The sequence below is a fragment of the Centroberyx affinis genome, unplaced genomic scaffold (assembly GCF_046629955.1).
Source record: "Centroberyx affinis isolate AG114_WGS23_722 - 3 ecotype Tasmania unplaced genomic scaffold, CSIRO-AGI_Caff_v1 ptg001676l_1, whole genome shotgun sequence".
NCBI lineage: Eukaryota > Metazoa > Chordata > Actinopteri > Beryciformes > Berycidae > Centroberyx > Centroberyx affinis.
In genome coordinates this window covers 67944-89971 of record NW_027280096.1, presented here as the reverse complement: position 1 = coordinate 89971, position 22028 = coordinate 67944, and the positions used below count along the sequence as shown (strand labels likewise).

General features: G+C 44.5%; 1 protein-coding gene across 1 annotated transcript in view; it reads right to left on the bottom strand.

Moving 5' to 3' along the window:
* The window catches only part of tnfrsf21 (tumor necrosis factor receptor superfamily, member 21), a 47970-nt gene extending 26886 nt beyond the window's left edge, over window positions 1-21084 (bottom strand). The window contains exons 1-3 of the mRNA XM_071528438.1: window positions 20767-21084; window positions 8729-9449; window positions 4206-4820 (exon numbers count right to left, since the gene is read on the bottom strand). Coding sequence (XP_071384539.1) covers window positions 4206-4820; window positions 8729-9449; window positions 20767-20808 — 1378 coding nt within the window. The 5' untranslated portion in view covers window positions 20809-21084. The remainder of the gene's footprint in view (window positions 1-4205; window positions 4821-8728; window positions 9450-20766) is intronic.
* Between the last annotated feature and the right edge of the window lie 944 nt (window positions 21085-22028).

Sequence of the window (22028 nt, the reverse complement as noted above, 5' to 3'; positions counted from 1 at the left end):
TAAATACATACACATGGGCACAGTTTTACCAACACACTCACACTCGCACGTGAATTACCCATCCAATCAGGCAAACACATGTGCACACACCGTACGCACACATATAAACATCCTCGAATGTAAAAGATCCATCTGAAAAACATTGTTAAACGCCTTTCACAGAGCGTGCCGTAAACTCAACCCGGTTTTAGAAGTCTGAAATAAATTCTTTAAAGGAGAGGCTTTGATAAACAACATAGTAAATTCTTTCTGGGATTGCCCTAATGGCACTTCCACGATTATTCGCCCACACTGGCAGCCCGAGGGACCAAATGCCACGAAAAGGAAAACACACCATAACACAGAACTCTTATCTAATATTTCTATGGTCTTGGTGCAGTGCTGCCTGCATTTTCAACAGGAACGAGTCTTACACAAGATTTTACTAAGTCTATTACAGGAATAATGACATTTTCATATAAATAAATGTCCGTTTTGCAACTCTATTGCTGATAGATATTCAACTTATACTCAGTTCACGAAAGCTTTTACATTAGCTGTTCTAAACACCCGATGTCTGGTAGCTCTTTCCTGCCTACAGAAACTGAAACTATATCAACAGGGAGTCCAAGGAAAAAGCTGAACACACTGTTTGATTGACAGGTGATCTCTGGGGCGCAGAATGTAAAATGCAGTGTAGAGGCTGATGATCTTGCCAATGGTCTTGTTTGTTTACGGTAATTATACTAACGACTCCCAAAAATGTATGCAGTAATGATTCATTGATGTTAAAATGCTACAAGTAGCATCTTTAAAATTTGAAAAAAGTGCAAAAAATCACAAAGACTACATCTGAGATTATCAATGACATTTCTCTCTCTCTCTCTCTCTCTCTCTCTCTCTCTCTCTCTCTCTCTTCTCTGTGTGTCTCAGTGTCTCTCTCTCTCTGTTTGGCATCTTAAGTATCTGGGCTAACAAGTGCTGCTAGGTAACGGCAGGGAAACCCCAGCGCTGTCGGGCTAAGCCAACAGCGCTACAACACAACACAACACTTCCCCCTGTCAACCTCAGACAGCCCCCCCACTCCCCCCCCTCCCTCCCCTCCCCTCCCTCCCTCCCCCTCTATCTCTGTTGCCCTGTAAGAGACCCGATCGACCCACTAACGGGCCTCGCCAACGAACCAACCAACCCAACCAACAACCCTGGTGCAGTTGAAACCAGATTATTCCGGTTCTCTGTGGTCAGTCACTGAGGGAGGAGAGCGAGACAGAGAGAGAGAGAGAGAGGGAGAGAGGGGGAAAGAGAGAGAGAGAGAGGGTGGCGGGTGGCTCAACTTTATCACAGCACGCACACACACACACACACACACACACACACACACACAGTTGGAAAGCTTTCAGAGAGCTGTGTGTCACGGGCGGGAGGTGTCTTCTGAGTTTGGGTCTCTCTCTTTCTCTCACTCTCTTTCTCTTTCTCCATGTGAAATCAAGAGCTCCGCAGTGGGGCACAATGTACCGTACCTGTTGACAGCCACTGTGTCAACACACTGAAGAAAACAGAGGGGGGGTGAAAGGGGTAATAGAGACCGAGAGAGACAGAGAGAGAGAGAGAGAGAGAGAGAGAGAGAGATGAGAAAGGAGAGAGAAAAGATAAAACACAGATCCTAGGGGAGAGGAAGACAGGTGAGGAATGGAGAGGGAAGAAGAGAGAGGAGGACAGGTGATGATTAAAAAACTAAACAAAGACCAAAGCATCAGACAGAGGCAATAAGAAAGAGGCAGAGAGTGTGATAACAAAAGAAGGTAAGGAGAGAGGGACGGAAAAGAAGAAGAGAAAGAAAGGTAATGCAAACGAGGGAGGGAGGGGGCATGCAAAGAGGGAAAAAAGGGAAGTTGGAGACAGGAAGACCTAAAGAGAAAGGGCAGAGAGTGAAAGAAAAGTGGAAGAGAGAAAGCGGAAGAGTGAAAACAAAAGAGGAAGAGAAAACGAGAGGAAATAAAGGCGGGAGAAGAAAGATGGAGATAGGGGGAAAGGCAAGGCAAAGGCAAATTCAATGTGCTTCACCTAAAACACACAAGAAAATATATAATTTGTCTTGTAAAATGACATTAAAAAAGAAAGAAAGACAAAAAGGATACTTATAAAAAAAAGAAATGTTCTTTTATCATACTCCAGTATAGGAATACACGTCTATACCTATGACCTATGATTTACCGCATTCTAGCATAGGAAAGAGTAAGAGTGAGACAAAAAGAAGCAGAGAGAGAGAGTGTGGAAATTAGATAGGAGAGGGTAGTAAGCGGAGATGAGTGTGCGTGTGTGTGTGTGTGTGTGTGTGTGTGTGTGTGTGTGTGGGGGGGGGGGTATATGGTGACAGAGGGCAGTAGCAGGGTGGTACTGAAGCAGGGTCACGTCCTTGTGCTTGTGTAACTGTCGCTCTCCCTCCCGCACCGTGTGCTCTGGGGCAGAATCGATCGGATTTAGATTCCCTGACGGCTGGTGTCACACCAACAGATGGACGCATGAAACGCGTGCTAGAAATACCACGGGACCTGTGTGTGTCTGTGTGTGTGTGTGTGTGTGTGTGTATGTGTGGTTCAGGGTTAGGGTGTGTGGCAGTGCCTACGTCCCACTGTGGCCATGATGTAAAATTCCTTGACTTTCCATAATTTAAGTCATTCCTGGTTTGTTAATGTTGTTTTTAAGCTCAGAAAAGTTCTAAACAGTCTGGTTTCCACTACAGTTGGAAAAAAAAAAGATAAAAAATCACCAGCTAATGCAATGAATGTGTGAAACAAATTGTAAAATGCATTCTGGTATATTGCCGTAAAATTCCCTGGTTTTCCCTGACCTCTGTGGAGAAAGCATGAAATTCCCTCACTTTCCCTGTCTGAAGTAATTCTAATGTCTATGCTAGCTGTAATCCACGTGTCAGTCAACAGATTTTCTTATGACCCTTTGAATCAATCAGCTATTAAAATCACTTTTCTAAATCGCCGATTGAGGAACACGAGAGGAAGAAGGGGAGTTGCCATGTACAAGCCCTGAGGTTGCACAAACAGCATGGCAGAGCGGTAATAAGAAAAGAAACACTCTCTCTCCGGAGGCATATCGCAATCCTCCTTATTGCGGCGGAAGTCACGGTGACACAAAACTGGAACATTTGACGGCTACGTTCTCGTAAACGTGACAGAACTTTTGAACTGCAAACATGGTCATCACACTGTCCCTGACACCACAACATTGATATCAAATATGAAATCTCAAGTAGAGCTTTGTAGAAGAAGAAAGGGGAAGGAAAAAAGAAGGGGGGAAAAAAAGGGAAAGAAGGGGAAACCTGTATTCATGTTTTGGAGTAATACAGGTTTTGCTGTTTGGATCATGTGCATGCAAGTGTAACTATGTGCATACTATGTGTGCGGATAGTTACACTTGCATTAGTAGAAGTTTTGCACTGTAAACCCCCCCTCAGTTTAATGTATGGTCTTGTCTCTAGTTGATAATGTTGTCTTTATTGTGTCTGTTTTGTTGTGTATATATGAAATAAATAAAGCTTTGTAGGATATCTGCACATGGACATTTTACCAGACCAAGAGCCCGTAATGAGTTTATTTTTAATTGAGGCATCTGCAAAATATGGTCGTCTTCATCCAGCCTTTGAATGGGGGCCTGAAGACGGTAGTCAATTAGACCTGACAGATATAGTAAGATACTCACATTGTATTTGCTCATTTAAATGTATTGTAACAGCTTGAATTTGTAGTACAGTGTACAGTGTCACTGTCACTTTAAATGAATGGATGTAGCTATGATACCAAGTCTGTTGAAAGTATGACAATCACCAAAGACTTTCTGATTTTACAAAACCTATGGGAGGGTCATTGGTTTGAATCCCAACACTGGTGGGGAAATGTGGGTAGAAGTAAATGAGAAACCCTTGAGTAAAGCACCTATGTTCTGTTTACCTTCTCTGGATCAAAAAGGTAAATGACCAAATCTAGTTTACGTAACCCAATACTTAGGCTTTAAAAGGACAAAATTCATCCCACTGGCCCAATGCTCCCAATATGCGAGTGTGGATGGGAAACGTAGATTCCTCTATGTTTGGGATTAGCACAGCTGTGAAGAGTCACTCCCATCAACCACAAAACCAACCTCCTAATGCCTGACTCTGTCACGCAGCTTCCCAGACTCCCTCACTGAAATCAGAGACACAGCGGACTCACCCTGTCCGTTGGAATAGTAGATCCACTTCTCTTTGACCTGGGTCGGGGGCGCCGACGGCTTCTTCTGGATGGCCTTCTCCATGATGCTGCTGGGGTCCTGCCTGGGGCCCTTCTTCAGCACCCGGGAGCTCCGCTTGACGCTGCACACCACGATCACCACCAGCACCAGCAGCAGCAGCAGCACGATCATCCACGGCAGGTGCTCGTTGATGTCGAAGTGCCTGTGGGTGCTCGGGCGCGGGGAGCCCCTGCGGGTGGGCCTGTAGTAGCTGGAGACCCCCCCGCCGCCTCCCGCGCTCCCCTGCCCGCCGCCTTTGCCGATACCGACCCCGACCCCCATCGCCTCCCCGCTCTCCAGCCCCTGCATGGCCCTCTTGTTCGGGGCGGGCGCGGGGTCAGGGTTCGGGTTCGGGTTCGGGTGGGCGCGCGGTTGCTCGCGGCCCACCGGGTGCTTGCGGATTGGGGGCGGTGGAGTCCGTGGGGGGTCCCGGGCCGAGTCCTGGGGTTCGGGAAGGGTGGGAGTGCCGGCCAGGCTTAGGAGTAAACCCTCTGCATGGTGGTCCTCCCCTCCAGGGTTTTCCCTTTGTCGAATGGCTGCTGACTGGCTGTAGGTGTCTGAGAGGAGAGGAGAGACAGACGTAGAGATACGAGAGAGATAGAGAGAGAGAGAGAGAGAGAGAGAGAGAGAAAGAGTAGAAGGTGCAGGGAGGCAGCAGAGATGAAACGAGATGAGAGAGAAGAGGAGCACAAAGACAGCAAAGAGACAGTATGAGTACAGAGGTAAGAGAGAGAGACGACAGACAGACAGAGAGAGAGAGAGAGAGAGAGAGAGAGAGAGAGAGAGAGAGAGAGAGAGAGAATTAAATTCACTCACTTGGGGATTTGCTTAACCCAGACAACGAAAACAGAAGGCAGAAGGGGAGGGAATCAATCCTAACACTTTAATCCATGCAAGCAATCTGGCACACAAACAGAACTAGGAAAAAAAAAAAACACTCCAACCCCCCCTCCTCCTCCTCCTCTCTCTCTCCCTCGCTCTCTCACTCCCTCATCCCCATTTCCTCCATCCTTACCTGCATAAAAACGGAAAAAACCAAAAAAAAAGCCAAAAATGCAAAAAAGTGATAAAAATGAGAATGTGTAGCAGCTCTAAAGCAACATTGTAAGACATCGTAAATATGTAACTAACTTTGGCTAGCTTCATTTAGGAGATCGATAAAATTGACATGAAATATGCTATAAAAATAACACACTGTTTTGAACTGCCGGGGAATTGAGTGTGGTGGGTGATGGGAGACAAAAAAATCACTACGCTGCGGATGAATACGTGGTTGCTCACCTGAAATAGTTCCAAAAAGAAATCTAGGTACATCAGCTATATTGAATGAAAAAATGTATGAATCTCCAGCCCATTTAAAAAAAACAACAACTTTACATTACTAAAAAGGTCAATCTTCTTACTTCTACTGGGGACATATGTATGATTTTGGTGTCCATGTTCTAATTAATTAAATCAGTTCAATTGACCAATGGGACAATCTCCCCAAAACTTGCTGTGTTCCTTTAAATGCAACAGGTAAAACATGTAATCCGCCCCGTGCACGGCCCCAGCTGTGCTCTACGTTGTAATCTCACAGCAGATGAGCTCTGGATTGCTCAGCCCACAGCCGGCTTCCTCGCTCGGGCTCGAGCGAGGACAAATCTAATCACGGACCCGGTCTCCCGTGGGACTTCAACAGGAGGAGAGAATTGGGAGAAGAAAAAAAGAGAAATTTGGGATGAGGATGGGGTGGGAGTGGGGTCAAGTGGGCAAAAGATTCACTGTCTAACAAATCTCTGTAATCTGTCGAAACGGGAAAAGAACAATTAGGATGAACTGTGTCCCTTTTGACGAAAACAGCAGCAGGGACAGTGTTTTTTTCAGACGTGGGAACAAACTGTGACCGTCAGATCAATACTGGGGCCTCATTAACCTTATTGATCATCAATATGGCAGCAAAACCCCCCCTCCTGCTGCTGCTGAACTCGGTGCCTGTCTAGTACTGCTAATGGGATTGTGTTGTAATGGCATTATATCATAAATGGGGTGCTGAATGTTTTGAGGATTGTCACCTGGATGAATGTTAATCTCTCTCATCCCATTATCAGCAGACAGGTACAGAGGCACAGGTCTAATCCCCAAAGTGAGGCTGCTGTTCTGGCTGGCTGTGAGGAGTCTTTATGATGCACAGGCAACTTTTTTGAGAAATTTAGAGGGATCTAAGGTGACATAATACACTTTATGGCAGCCATAGTGGAGTGGAGTTTCTATCTGTCTCAACAGGAATTTGACTGACCATTTCCCCACTGTTAGGCCGACATCTGATCGATTTTGTGTATAGATAAAGTCAACTTGTTAGTTAGCTAACCACAATTTCTGGTCACTGTCTTAGCACAACTAACATATCTAGTTGAAGCTTGCATTAGTAGTGGCTAGTAGCTGCATGTTAACATTAATATTGGTTGTTTTGCTAAATTTGCTGACTAATTAGCTAGCTACAAAGCTAACAAAGCCAAAAACCAGCTGTTTGTTAAGGTTAACTCTTCTCAAGCTATAACTTCTAGCTTTGGAGTTTCACAATAACCTAAATTTGGTTAATCTAAACTAATCTACCTTATCTGACTTTTCACTTTTACTTAGAACATTACTAAATTGTATCTATATCTAAACCACACCAAACTTTATCAGGTAGGCCTATCTCTTTTTTTTCTAGTTGTTATATATTAAGCCATTATTTACGCACAGCAAATTCTCCACTGGACCTCCATGATGGTCTGTGGTTGCTGGGAGATTTGTTACACAACTGCAAAGCCTCTATACAGTGAATTCAAGTTGGTCTTTTATGGTTGGTATACCTGTTATTCTTGTTTAAAGTGGTTTGATTTGAAAGACCTTGAATCAAAAGCTGACAGTCTGTTGCCTCAACGTATTATGCAAAACCCATACTGCTCTGAAGACAAGGACAAGTTTGCTGTCACTGTACTTTGCACACACACACACACACACACACACACACACACACACACATATATATATAACACTTCCCTCTCTCCATACCCTCTCCCCCTTCTCCAGCCTCTTTCCCCAGCCGATTCCAGGAACGAGCCTGACCTCCCCTCCCTCTCCATCGACGGTAAAAGAGATGTGAAAAATAACAGTCGTGACAGAGTGTGTAACGACCCCCTCCCCCCCCCCGCCCCGCTCCGCCCCGCCGGCCCTCTTACAGAGCAGATGGGGTCAAATTAACTGGCCGAGAAGCCATCGATCCCATGCCAACACAAACAGCGGTGACAGTATTATGGGTGTGGAGGGACGGGGAATGGCGGGGTTACTGGCTATGGATGGTTGATTCTGGGAAATATAACTGGGTGACTGACTGGGAGTAAATACAGTCAGACAGAAAGAGACGAGGAGGGAGGGAAGAAGAATGGGGCGAACGCCGAGACGGGCTGATGGGTAACTAAGGAAGTGACAGACAGCGGGAGGGATAGAAAGAAAGACAGGAATGAGAGAAAGATGAGGAAAGGGAAGGAGGAGAGAGAGGAAAACAGAAAGGGAGAGGAAGGGGCTTTGACTGTTTTCGCGTTCTCTGACAAAACATCTCATCCCTAACTGAGGAGGAGAAGAGAGCGAGGGAGAAAAAAGGAGGGAGAAAGAGAAAGAAATAGTAGCATTCCTGGGATAGGGAGCTGCCACCAGTGTGTTTCCATGCCTATGAATGTCTCTCCCTTAAGGAATTCACACACAGCAAGTGCCCACTATCTACACAATAATCAGAACATTATATAATTTCTGTGGAGGGTAAACCCAAATAAAATCAGTTTACCCGTATGTTTAGGGGACATAAATCTGAAGTAAATTCATATATACATCATAGTAAGTAATACGAAATTAATGTAAATGATATGCAGATAGTGTCTTTTAAAGTAAATAAAAAAATAATGCTTTTCTTTTTTATATATATATATTAGATGGTCATTTTTCCTTATGATGATCACAGACAGGAGGTCAGAGTTTACCAAACTTTTTTACTTAACACTACATCAATAAATATAATGAACATGAATATAATGAACATAATTATAATGAATATTGTATATCCTGCATCTGTCCTGCACGAGACTATTGAAAGCCTGTTTGCAGTGCAGTGCTATTTTGCCAAAGTTGGAATACTGTTTTCAGAAGCCGATGTTGGGTGTGCGTCGTTTCCATTGAAATTAATGGTAAAAAAAGAAAAGCCCACGGTGGAAGGTCTCTGGTGGATATATAGCCCTGTGGGCGTTGTGTCTGATGGTTCCAACTGAAACAACAGGTGCCAAAGAGCCCATTTCAACGGGGCATCAGGAGTAATGATCCTATTATTTCATAGTCAGCTGTTTGAAATGCCAACTGAAATAGATTTTTGCAGTAATGAAGGAACTCTGAATAAAACAAAAGGATTGTAAAGTGCAAAACAGGAAAGAAACAGGGTCACTGGTCTCACCTTCATTTGCAGATATAGGCAGCAATGATGATGAGGATGAGGAAGAGGACATGGGTTCCTGTATCAAGAGAGACTGTGCAGGCCCCAGTGACGGGGTAGGGGAGGAGGAAGAGGAGGAGGAGGAGGAGGGGAGCGTAGATGGGGGCCCACAGATGTTATCTGTCTCTCTGGTGCCCGCTGTGAGCAGCACCAGCCCCCGGGCCTGGCAGTCCGTGTGGGTTCGGCACTTCAACGCGCTCGACTCCGCGTCCGAGAAAGTTCCCTTGGTGCACGGCCTACAGAGCACGTCCTCCCTCTCGCTGCCCCGCCGCTTCACCCTGGTCCCGGCCGGGCACAGCGAGTGGGGCCTGCACTGGACGCCGCCGCTGTCCCCCAGAGAGAAGCTGTCAGGGGGGCAGGCGCAGACGCGGTCCTGGGTGGCCGTGCAGGGCGCCTTCTCCACCAAACCCGCGGGACAGGGCACCCGGCAGCGGTGGCACTGCTGGACGCCGTTCTCTCCCCGCGTGAAGGCGCCCTCGGGGCAGGGGGCGCACTCCCGCACGGCCGTCGGGGAGCAGTGGAGCGACACGTAGGTGCCCGCCGGACACTTGTCGCAGACCAGCTGGGTGCCCGAGTCGGGGTCGGTGTGCTGATAGTGGCGGGGAGAGAGGAGGGGCTGGTCAGCTGGGCTGGGTGTGGTCAAAGCCCGGGCCGAGATGTCGACCACCACCGTGCACAAGAGCTGAGAGGAGGAGAGAGAGAGAGAGGGAGAGAGTTAAAGAGAGAACGACAAAAAGAGAGACTGAAACAATAGCAAGATAAGCAACAGTAAAGATACACATAGAGCTGCAGCGATTAATCGATTAATCGATTAGTTGTCAAGTATTAAATTAATCTGCAACTATTTTGATAATCGATTAATCGGTTTGAGTAATTTTTTAAGAAAAATAAGTCAAATTTCTCTGATTCCAGCTTCTTAAATGTGAATATTTTCTGGTTTCTTTACTCCTCTATGACAGTAAACTGAATATCTTTGGGTTGTGGACAAAACAAGACATTTGAGGACGTCATCTTGGGCTTTGGGAATCAACATTTTTCACCATTTTCTGACATTTTATAGACCAAACAACTAATCGATTAATTGAGAAAATAATCAACAGATTAATCGACAATGAAAATAATCCTTAGTTGCAGCCCTAGATACACAAGACAAAATGTTAATATAAAAATATATTCGTCTTGTCAGCTTCAATCACAAAATGGGGCTGCAATAGAGAAAAGCATCCCTTCCCCACTAACTGTGACCCTGTAGGTTGACCCTAGTTGCCCAAATGAAACTCGGGTGTCGGGTACGGACACTTCTTTGTCCACAGGAGTTGACGAATCGAAACTAAAGAGTGAAATCCAAAACTGTCTCCTAACAGCAGCAAGTGAGCGTTCAGGTAGGCTACAGCTCAAGTACAGCTCAGGCACAGCTAAGGCAACAAGCACACTTGATATAATCCACCCAGAGTCGTTTCATTCACTCACTGAGTCATCCTACCCCTCTTAAAGTGAGTTCCCATTCATGTGCATTCATGGAATCAAAAAATGCCGTTTGGCTAACAATGAAAGTGTTTTTTGTTGCGCTGTAACCACTAGGAGTCCATTAGAGCGACACGTGAGTATTTTTTTCCAGGCTGCTGTCTCACCTCTGCTGGGAAGCAAGAGGCTCCCAGGGTTTAGGGGAACAACACACACGTCTAAGGTTACACACACACACACACACACACACACACACACACACACTGAGTCATGTCAGGGCAGTAATGTCTTTATGGAACGATAACAACCACTGACCTATAAGTAACAACTGGTAGTTTCAGCCAAGCAATCTGATTGGACAAAGATGTGCTCCAATAAAGTTTGACGGCTAACAATGCTTTATTGGTTGCTATGTCAACTTTTGGGGTAACCAGGGCGCTAGTTAGCAAACATTCTCTCCCCTCTTTCCTTTATTCCTGTTTATGTATACTAGTTTGAAGAAAACTTTTTAGTTATTAGGTATTTTGGTGTTGTCGACAGTACTGTGCCTTGTACCTAGCAGCATCACCGTTATAATGACAAAATACCAGGTAGAATTTTTATTTTCCAACAGTTAACTCCATATTGAACCAATTTAAATAATCAATTGCGTACTTGTGCTTTGTAAGTGAAATTATCTCTAATTTGTATTGTATTTTCCTTTGTATAATTGTGACTAATGTTGTGTCTGTAATGTGTAATGGTTGGATTTGGCAGTGGAGGAGTACCATGCAAACATTAATATTCCCATTGCATCCAATCGGTAGCTGTCTGATAAAGGCTAAGATGACACTGAGGCATGTGTCATCTTTTGTGAGATGATGGAGGACCGTATCAGTGTGTGTGTGTGTGTGTGTGTGTGATAGATAAGAGAGAGAGTGATAGACAGACTGATAGACAGAGAGGGAGAGAAACAAGAGAGGCAAACACAGACAGGAAGAGATGGATAGATAGATGAAGAGAGAGGAAGAAGAGAATAGAGGCAGAGGAGACAAAATGTGTGTTTTGTGTCTGTGTGTGTTTGTGTGTATGAGCGTGTGTGTGTATTTCTCTGCAGTGTGTCTAAACACGGCTCAATGTGAATGGAGATTAGCAGTGTTCCCACCAACCCCTAAACAGAAGGTTGAGGGTCAGGGGGTGTGTGTGTGTGTCTGTGTGTGTGTGTGTGTGTGTGTGTGTGTGTGGCAGAACAAACAGGGCTTGGTGGGTTTGAAGTGATGCACTGAGGGGAGAATTCTGCTGACGATGCATTGTGCATCTCATCCTCCAGTACCGATCCAAACCTCTTACTGAACGAAAGAGAATTAGTTTGGAGTCATCGGAAAATGAAACGCCTGATATACCATCAATTTTCCTCCACAAGGCAGGAAAATTGATTATATATTGATTATACATCAGGCAAGTACATGTGAGCCAAAAAGCAAAGCCAAAAAGTCAAGTTGATTTGCTTTAACTTCTGATTTTCTGAAAGGGACAGACTTATATACTGGCAGAATCTGCTTTGTCAAAGTCCTGTCTCCCACCTTTTTGCATCTATTTACAATTATTGATAAACGTACTATTTTCTTCATTCCATCGGCATAAGTTTCCTCCAACTGGATTTTGGTGTTACACTTCAAAAATGAAAGGTTTAATAACATAAAGAAAGTGATTCACTTAACCACAATTCAGCAACATGACTAGTTTTTTTTATATATTGTCAGAATCTGCTTTGTTTGCATTCCTTTATGTGCTAGAAGTGTGATTTTCAGACCTGTTCCTCCATACAATGGCAGTGAATGGAGAGAGAAAAAAAACACAATTCTCCAATCGGCTCTCACGGAGCAACAGATAACAGAGAATCGCCGATTTTGGGGTTTTATCATGGAGGAAGATACACAATCCAAGCTACTACCAAAGTTCAACATCATTCTAACATCATACCAGTTTGATACTGGTGCATCCCCAGTTTCTAAGCTATAAGCCTATAAGCTAACCAGTATATTAATCATGAATTGCCTGGGTGTGTTGATGTATTTCAGTCATCCGGACTTGAATGAAATCTATTGCCATGGAGTTGTGATGAGTGAGGTTCTGCTGCATAACAAGGACAATACTGAGGTAGTAAAACGAATCGCTGATTTCCCACAAAATCCTCTTACAGATGCATTTTATGTTGCTCAGAAGGAGAATGCCGTCCATTCTTCCACCTCTCCCATCGCCCTTTCATCACGCCACCCATTCAGCTCTTTGTGTTCATTCCCAGAACCTCATCCATAAACAGCAGAGCATGTTGCCGGTCATAACCGAGTTGCGTCATTCATATCAATGCATTCATTCACAGGAGCGCACACACTGAAACGCTGGTAGGGAACGCACGCTGGCACAAAATGGGAACTTTCTGCTTGTTATGGGACAATGGATGATCCCCCCACGGCTCTTTCTGCTTATTCTCAGAATTTTATTATTGAAACAGCATGTCCTCCACATGCCCATAATTGAGGTATCACTCATTATTTAATGTGAAGCCGTGGGAGGGAATGCATGCTGGCTCTAAACAGGAACTTTCTGACGGTTTAGTGGCGGGTTCTCAAGCTTTTTCATGCCGGGACCCCAACAGTGCAAATTTCGTTTTGCCGGGGGAACCGGGCTCATTAAAACAGACTAGGCCTCTTGTTACGTTGGGATTGCATGTATCCGTCTATGGCTCACTCTAATCATCCTCAGTGCTCAAGTCCTACGCAGTACAGCACGTCCTGAACTTTAGTTCACCATGAATCCATCGCATGCAGAAAGAAGCCACTGCAGCATAAATCAGCCATAGGTGACTGATCCATCTGATACCAAATCTCAGAAAATCAGTTAGCTGTCTTTGTCTATCTGTATCTCTGATTCTTCTTTGGGTCTCTCTCCTGTCTGTCTCTTTCTTTCTGTCTCTCTCTCTCTCTGTCTCATATGCTGCTTTCAATTCAAAGTCAGAGGTCGGAAATTCTGACTTCCTACGAGGAAAAATGCAACTGAAAGCCACTTCAAGACGGAATTCCGAGGAGTAAACTAGGGCAAGATTTCTCAACCCCAAAGTTTCTGAGATGCAGTTATCTGTCGTCACGTCAACATGGCGGCTTACGCTATAAATGCTACACTTAAAGGATAAGGGTGGGGTTTGACACTACTTTCTATGATGTATACTATGAATTTAGGTCATAATGATTTAAGTCGGTCTAAAAAGGTGGATAAACTGATTTTAGATGTGTTTACCTGACATTACATCCCTGGTCACAGCACATCATGTTATTTAAAGCAAAATGACATGATGTGCTATGAGAAGAGAGGACGACCACTGGAAGATAAGTGAAAACTGGCAACACACATCTTCATTCACAGGCGTTATTTTTTCTGTTATTCTCTGGATTGTGATGAAGCTTTTCGGGATAAAGATTGTGCCTCAGACAATTTGGATCTGGCTGCATCAGAGGTTTTAAACCAATAAGGAAATGGCAGCGACGGGCGCCATTCAACATGGGATAGAAGGGCTGCAGTAAGCTAATGGCAGCGAAATAGATGCTGTTATTTTGCAGTGTGTGTGTGTGTGTGTGCTTCTTTGTGTGTGTGAAGGGGGTCTGTGTGTATGTGTGTCTAGAAAGGGTACAGTGTGTGTGTGTGTGTGTGTGTGTGTGTGTGGGGGGCAGTATGTGGGGGTGCAAGTGCTTGAATTTGTGTGTGTGTGTGTGTGCGCATGCAAGGCACTGCATGTGAGTGGGTGTGTAAATAACGTGAGTGAGGGTGAGAGACTGAGAGTTTTGAGCCTGTGTGTGTTTGTGTTCCTGTTCTTGTTCTTGTGTGTTCCTCTTTCTCGTTGTGTGTGAGACTCTCTGTGAGTGCCCCCCCAACACACACACACACACACACACACACACACACACACATACACTCCCATTCTCCCGCTCAGATAAGAACAGCCAGTCGCGTGTCACTGCGTTTCCTGTTTGGCATTAAAAACATAAAACGCAAGAGAGAGACAAAAAGGAGAAGAGGAAAAAGTGCAGCATTGGCACTTTGTCAGGAGACTCCCGCTGCCGCCACACACACACACACATGCATACACACATACACACAAACATACACGCACACACACAGGAGACGGTCGGTGTCTGGGGCCTCCCCACCACCACCGCCGCAGCTCAGCAGTGCATGAATGAATTACTTTCAGCCTTAGTGCTGCCAGCCTTCCTCTTATTATGCCAACCTTGTCTCTGTGCCTCGCCGCACTGCACATAAACTACAGTAGCTGCCTGATGCACAAGCCAGCCAGCCAGCCAGCCAGCCAGCCAGCCAGTCAGCCAGTCAGCCAGCCAGCCAGCCAGCCAGCCAGTCAGCCAGCCAGCCAGCCAGCCAGTCAGCCAGCCAGCCAGCCAGCCAAGCAGCCAGCCAGCCAGTCAAGCAGGCAGGCAGGCAGGCAGAGACAAGGTGATCGAACAAGAACTTACATAATCAGAGATTTTCCCTGAGAGGTTCTGCTGGTATTCTGTCTGATATCGCTGTTTCTGACATTTGATCAATTTCTCTTTCTGAGGACAGTGTCACATTATGTCAGGGCTTCATCTGTGGATGGCAGTTATCTCTAAAAGGGGGTTGTTTCAGATGATGCTGTTGTGACTCACTGATACAGCAAAGGACGGAGCAGATAGAGGCAGGAGGGAGAGGCTTGAGGGTGGAGCCGTCAGGCGGGCAGCTCCTGTTTACAGCGTGTCGGTAACAGTGTGGCACAGCACTGCACCACTGCAGAGCGGGTTCCTGTCCAGACGGCCCGCACAGCACACACACACACACACACACACCCACACTCAGCAAAAACACCACCTCAACCCCCCGACTTTCTGACTCCCCGGTTGGCTGGCTGGCTGGCAGGCTGAACAGAACACCCTGTAATTCTACCTCCAGCAGCAGCTCCAGGCCGGTCCAGAGACACGCCCAGGGCCCAGGCTGTTAGCGGCCACTGACGCAAGACCAGAACTGATAAGTCAGATCTTTTTTTAGGTGACTTTTAGTGAGGCCAAACCTGAACCTCTCCTTTCACTTCTCTTTTGTCTGCATGGAGAAACCGGCAGCCGTCTGCACGTTTTTGTCATGTGACAGGAGTGTTGTGTGGCTGCATGTCTATTTCATCATGCCTCAGCCTAAGGTTATCTTAACCCTGGGCTAACAGTTGGCCGAGAGGTTAGCTTAACTTAACATTTAACCCATGGGTAACTCTTAGCCTCGGGCTAATGATTCACACAGCATTCTTGTGTTAAGGGTGCTATGTGTAGCATTCTTAAAACATCTATATATCAGTCAAATAAAATGCACCTTGGTATAATTACTGTAAACAAATAAGACCATAGTCAAGAAGATTGGTAGCCTAGATAGAGGCTAGAGTAGTCGTGTCAGAGTTTCTCAAATTTAAGACCACAGTTCCCATAAACCTTCCTGCTTCCTGTCACAGAGAGAATGTTGCTTCTTCAGTCAAAGGTTTTCTATTTGGCTTTGCTGAAGAGGATGAACATGTTGGAAGTGATGTTTTCGTTTAATGTTTTAATGTTTTTGTGTGCCTTGCGGCAAAAACAACTGCCCACTTTTGGGACAAATAATTTTAATTATCTGCTATCGTGAGAAACTCTGAAAACTTTAGCTCTGCTGGAAGAACAGTTCCTGTTTTGTGCCGTAAAGCAATCCAGCAGATTTCCCGCGATCTCCAACCCAGTGTCACACAACGCAAAATGCAGCATAGAGGCTAGTAGAGGCTGCCACTCTTCTTCACTGTGAGAAAACAAGGTAGAGAGTTGTACCTTTTGTCACTGGAGCTGTATTGGGGCTCTAGCTTAAAATAATACAGCCCTAGTGACAAAAGGTACAAGTCTGTACCTTGTTTTCTCACAGTGTTGACAGTGGTCTCCTTTGTTTATGGCAATTACACTAATATCTCAAAGATAATGCAGTAATAATTTATTGATGTTAAAACACTACTCGCAGCACCTGTAAGTTACACCTCTAGAAGTCGTGCCTGCAGCATCTGCAAGCAGACTCATGACTACCACACAAAGGGCAAGTCAACCCATCCAGCAGAAACCTGATATGGGCAACAGGCAGAGGATCCTTTGGTGGGAGTATTTTTACATTTCCTAACAACATCCCAAAATAACCAGTTATCCTCACACGCATGTGGAGACACACGCTGCATGCCATTGTTGCAAGCCGCAGAGCCTCTGTCGTCATCAGGGAAGAGCTGTACTATCTGTGAGAGTTCTGCTATCGAGGCAGCGCTGTATTATCTACAGGCAACAACAACAGTTCCACCCTGTAAACACATTTCTGGTTAGCAACAAACTTTACCACCGACCAGGAAGTAAAAACTGAGTCACTGGGGGTTGAGAGAAGTTCCAGATGGCTCAAGGTTGCTCCTCTTTTAAATATACGGTATACAGGAGTGACTCCATTGACTGTACATGGCAGGACATGAGAGAACACAGTAAAACTACTGTGTAGGATGCAGTGTGTGTGTGTGTGTGTGTGTGTGTGTGTAATGGAGCAAGTGTGTTACATAATGAGATGTATACACACCCATGCGTGTGGCCAGGATGTGTTTTTGTGTGTGTGTGTGTGGCGGAAAACATTAAGCCATAATTATTACCCAATTAAAGTGGGGCCCACCAGACACACAGACACACACACCACACAAACATAATCACATGCACAGACAAACACATACACCCACAAAAACACCCATACATGCACTCATTCACGCACACACACACACACACACACACACACACACACACACATACCCACAGTCACATGCCAAGTAGCACAGCAGCACCTGTTGCTGCGTGTCCCCATGCCGCTCTGTGCCGCGGCCTCAGATCATGCCAGCTCACAGAGAGCGGCTCTGTTTGGATTCAGTCACGCTGAATTCATCTCTGACAATACCCAGAAAAGAAACGAAGCCTCCTCCGTTGGCCAACGATGATTATTTTGTGTTGACGTCCGCCTGTCCTGCCAAACACACCACCGACAGGCAGCAGGGCCTCAGAGCCGGCCGCAGCCTGACGAGCTCCAGGGAGGAAAGAACTGGGCTCATCCTTCATGGCAGGAAATATAATTTGGCTGACTGCTTATATTAGTCTACAGTATTAGTCAAAGATGCTCTTTGTTAAGCATATTGATCCCGTTCCAATAAGTGACAGCAGTGATGATTAGTTTTGTGCAGTCAGACTATTACTGAAAGCCTAGATTAGTCAGTCAGCCTATTAGCCTATTTTAAGCGTGTACATCAAAGATAATGAAGGTTATTAGACATAATAAATATTTTACAGCTAATTTAAAGTGCACATTTGGTGGAATTTGACATGAGAGACGGTTTTATGTCATTACCTCCACCAGCGGGGTTGGATGGGGGTTATTTCTTCGCCTCATTCTGTCTGTTTGTTAGTAGGATATCTCAAAAAGTGGAAAGATTTGGTGATATGGCGAGGAAGAACTGATTCATTTTCAATACCAATTGGCCAAAGGGGGGTGTGGCGGTGGGCGTGGCTTCTCACTAAAAGGCATTTAACTTCCAAACAGATTCACATAACATCATCAGACTTTGTGGCGGCAGACATAAGAAGAGGCAAACCCTCCATTATTGGCCGAACCAAACAACATGGGTGCAGTGCATGGAGACTCATTTCCATTTTAGACATATCCGCCTTGCTCTTTTTTCCAAAACTTGGTCCATCGGGAGAAGGGCAGCCCAGATAAAGTGCTGATTGGTCATGTGGTGTTGCAATAATCAGCTAAATGCTTAAAATTGTCTAGAATTTGAATGGGCAGACCTCATGTCCCATTTCAGGACCAGTCGTGACAATGTGAGCATCTCATAATGTGAAACAAATTGGTAATGTGGCATGAAAGAAATTGTTAACTTTTGTTGAAAACTGTGGAACTGGCCTTCTCCTATTGGCTGGTCTTTGTGCCAGGTGATGTCACCACCTGTTGTACTCTATAGAGCAGTGATTCTCAACCTTTTTCATATCAAGGACCCCTAATTTAGTCCACATTTGGGCCATGGACCCCCGTTTGATGAGATTCTGTCTCTCGGACCCAAATATGAGAATATTTTTATTATTAGATATGATTTTGTCTCGAATTCCATGACTGTCTTTATTGTAGGTAGAGAGATAACAGTGAAACTATGATCAAAATAGTCATTCTTCTACATTTTTCTTGTAAATGAAATAATGGTGAAGTTTAACACTTCATCAATTTGCTGGGGACCCCCTGGAAGCCCCCCAAGGACCCCTGGTGGTCCCCGGACCCCACATTGAGAACCACTGCTATAGAGGGTGACATCACAGGGTACAGAGACCAGCCAATAGCAGATGACCAGTTCAGCACCCTACTTTTCACCATTAGGTGTCAGGCTTCACCACAGATTTAGTTGGGGTTTAGTTACTCTTTAACTGTGAGTTTTGTTTTGCTTTGTTTTTTTCCTCAAACGTTGTGGAATCAAATAGTTCCTTTGTTGTGACAGTTTGTGTCAATAGATAAGAGTCAATTGACCGACATCTCCAGGTGTTTGGCAAACAAAAGTGCTATGGGGTAAACAACAGACTGCTCTCTTTCTCCATCCTTCCACTGTACACTCTATTGTGCTTTTCATCCATAGAGGAATAAATTAGATATTACTGAAATGACAAACCTTAAAAAACAAGGCTTTATCGTAGTTCAGCAATCAGTTAGAAATATCTTATAACTGGCTGATTAGAGGTGAGTTCAGGTCGGGACAAACTGGAGGGGAAAACAACAGGCACTGTGCCTTTAAATGGAGAACCTGCTGGAGGAGTCCTTAGAATAAAGAATAAAAACACACCTGGAGGAAAAGGTATTTTTGCCAGTTTACAATAATTAATATTGAGAGCTGGGGGAAAAAAAGCAGGGCTGCTGATGATGTAAGTTTTGAACTCCTATGAAGGTGTGCATGCTAAAAAATGAAAAAACATGCAATGCCTTTTATTATATGTAAACATACGCACAACAACAAGCCCAAACTTTAACTACAGCTACAGTTACTGTAGATGTTATTACATTGTACTTAGTGCACCAAAATATACTTTACTATTTTCCAGTAGGGAGGTTTGACTCTCCCCACTGTTATCACCCCATAAACTACATTCAGTTGCAAGTGTATTTTAAACTGTACCAGTGAGTTGCCTACTTGCTGTTTTCATATGGCTACCTCCATAATAAACCAGTGTTCCTGTGGACCTTGAAAAAACTTGAAAGACTGAAGATTTGAGAAAAAAAAAGGCTTTAAGGTTTTTGAAGATGAATAGATGGCCTTGAAAGCACTTGATTTTTTTTTTTAAATATAGCACTTCACATCCTGAGGAAAACACTGTGATGGAGATTTGTGTTGATACAGCAGCATTTTTAAAATGTACAGTATGATTTCAGCATGATTTGTTGACTTGAAAAGATCATGAATAAAAAATGAAGCCTCAACGATGTCTAATTACCCCAAAACAGGACAATTTTGAGCCCTTGAATTTCACCAATCAAGCCCTTGAAAGCCATTGAAAAATCCTTGAATTTGACGTCTAACTGGGCATGGAAACCCTGACAAACCCACAGCTTTAGAGACTTCTGTGTGTCTTCAATCACAACAACATCAGAGGCCTGACGGATCGACACCACTTCATCTCAGCTGCAGCCTCTCTGCTTTGTGAGGAGACAAAGGCAAAGTCTTTGTGTGCTACGAGCCTCATCTGACTCACTGGACTGGACTGAGAGTGATGATGACAGTTACTGATCACTGAATATTTTAGAAATTAGTTTCACCCCAAAATGACACACCCATCATTTGAAATCCATCCATGATAGTCTATGATTTTAGGATCTATTTTAAGTTATAATAACAATAATGATAATAAAATATAATAATATGTCTTGTGCCTATTTTGCTACTTTGGCCAGTAAAATAGGCGATTTAGGGCTTACACTTTACATGACAAGCTCATAGTTTTGAAATATGAAGCCATTAAATTTGATTACCATAATGGTGACGTTTTTTTTGTTTTGTTTTTTTCTCAAAAGTTGTGGAATCAAATCGTACTTTTGTTGTCAATAGATAAGAGTCAATTGACTGACATTTCCAGGTGTCTGGCAAACAAAACTGCTATGGGGTAAACAATAGACTGCTGAGTGCCTTCTCTTTCTCCATCCTTCCACTGTGCACTCTATTGTGCTTTTCGTCCATGTAAATAAATTTGACATTACTCAAGATGATAAACCTTTAAAAACCGAGGCTTTATCGTAGTTCAGCAATCAAAGTTGGAAATATCTTATCTTGATTAGGAGGTGAGTTTGGGTCGGGACAAACTGGAAAGGGGGAAAACAACAGGCACTGCGCCTTTAAATGGAGAACCTGCTGGAGGAGTCCTTAGAATAAAGAATAATAAAAACACGGCTGGATGTGGATGTATGGTAACTGTACTCACCACCGCTGACACGCACACGACAGGCATTTTCCCCCAGATCATGAAAAAAACAGACTCAGATGAGCGTCGAGTCAAATGTCCTTGTCCAAGTTGTGTGCAAAAGAGAAACGGCACTTCTCATGTCTAAAGGCGGCTCATCATCCTGCTCGCATCAGTGCAGCACTCCGGTACCTGAGCTGGGTTTCTAATGCAGCGACAGCCTCAACTGCGGCAGTGTTTTATAGTCTGTGTCTCCAGGTGGACGGGCTTCAGGTAGTACGGGATGAGGGCTGGGTTCACAAAGAGCGGGGTAATCACTCCCATAGCGGTGATGGATGAGGGCCAGAGTGGGATCGCTGCCTCGCCCGGTCCAGGCTGTCAGTGCGGTGCGGCTGTCCGCGCTGCAGCAGCACACCACGGATCGAGGCGGTGACGTAGCGCGGGGGGGGGGGGGGAGGGAGGGAGGGCGGGCGGGCGCTACCGACACTCCTCAGCCAATCAGAGCCCCGCAGGACTCACGTACGGGGCTGAAACCTGCTTCCGGGTGGAGGTTGCATGTGGCTTGCAGCAGCAGGTGAACCAACGTGGGTTTTTTGTAGGACCGCTGTCTGTCGCTTTACTTTCATACTGTATTCATGAATACAGTTCAATACATGTATGTTGATTCAGGTTGTGTTTAGGCTACCTATATTTATATACATATATAGCAATTATGTGTAGGCTATACATGCCTATATTTATAGTTACTTCTATAACTTACAATATCTATTTAATATTTTATTTATTTGTATTTATTTTTATATTTCTGTCTCATGTTTTTATCTGATTTGACTACCTCTGATTATGTTTCTTGTCTCTGTAAAGCACTTTGTAACTTTGTTTGAAGTTATTATTATTATTGTTTTATATAGGCTAATAACACACACACAAACACACACACACACACACAGACCTACATATATAGCATATGGATAGGCCTACCCTATTATTTACTTTACCTTTGCTGTGGCAACAACCTAATTTCCCCAAGGGTAAAAAATATTGTTTGAAAGCAACAACAAGGTAGGCTAGTTCTATATTGCTGTTATTGGCGTTGGTGTGCTGATCTGTGGAGCTCTGTGCAGTGTCAGTAACCATGATATAGCACTTCCTGTCATATGCTATTGCTTAAAATCAGATTTAAAAAAAATATACTAGAAAGTAATTGTGTCCTGATCCTTAGTTTAATAGAAAATCCAGTCTCATCAGGAGTATATAACCTTTGGCTCAGTGAAACCTGATTG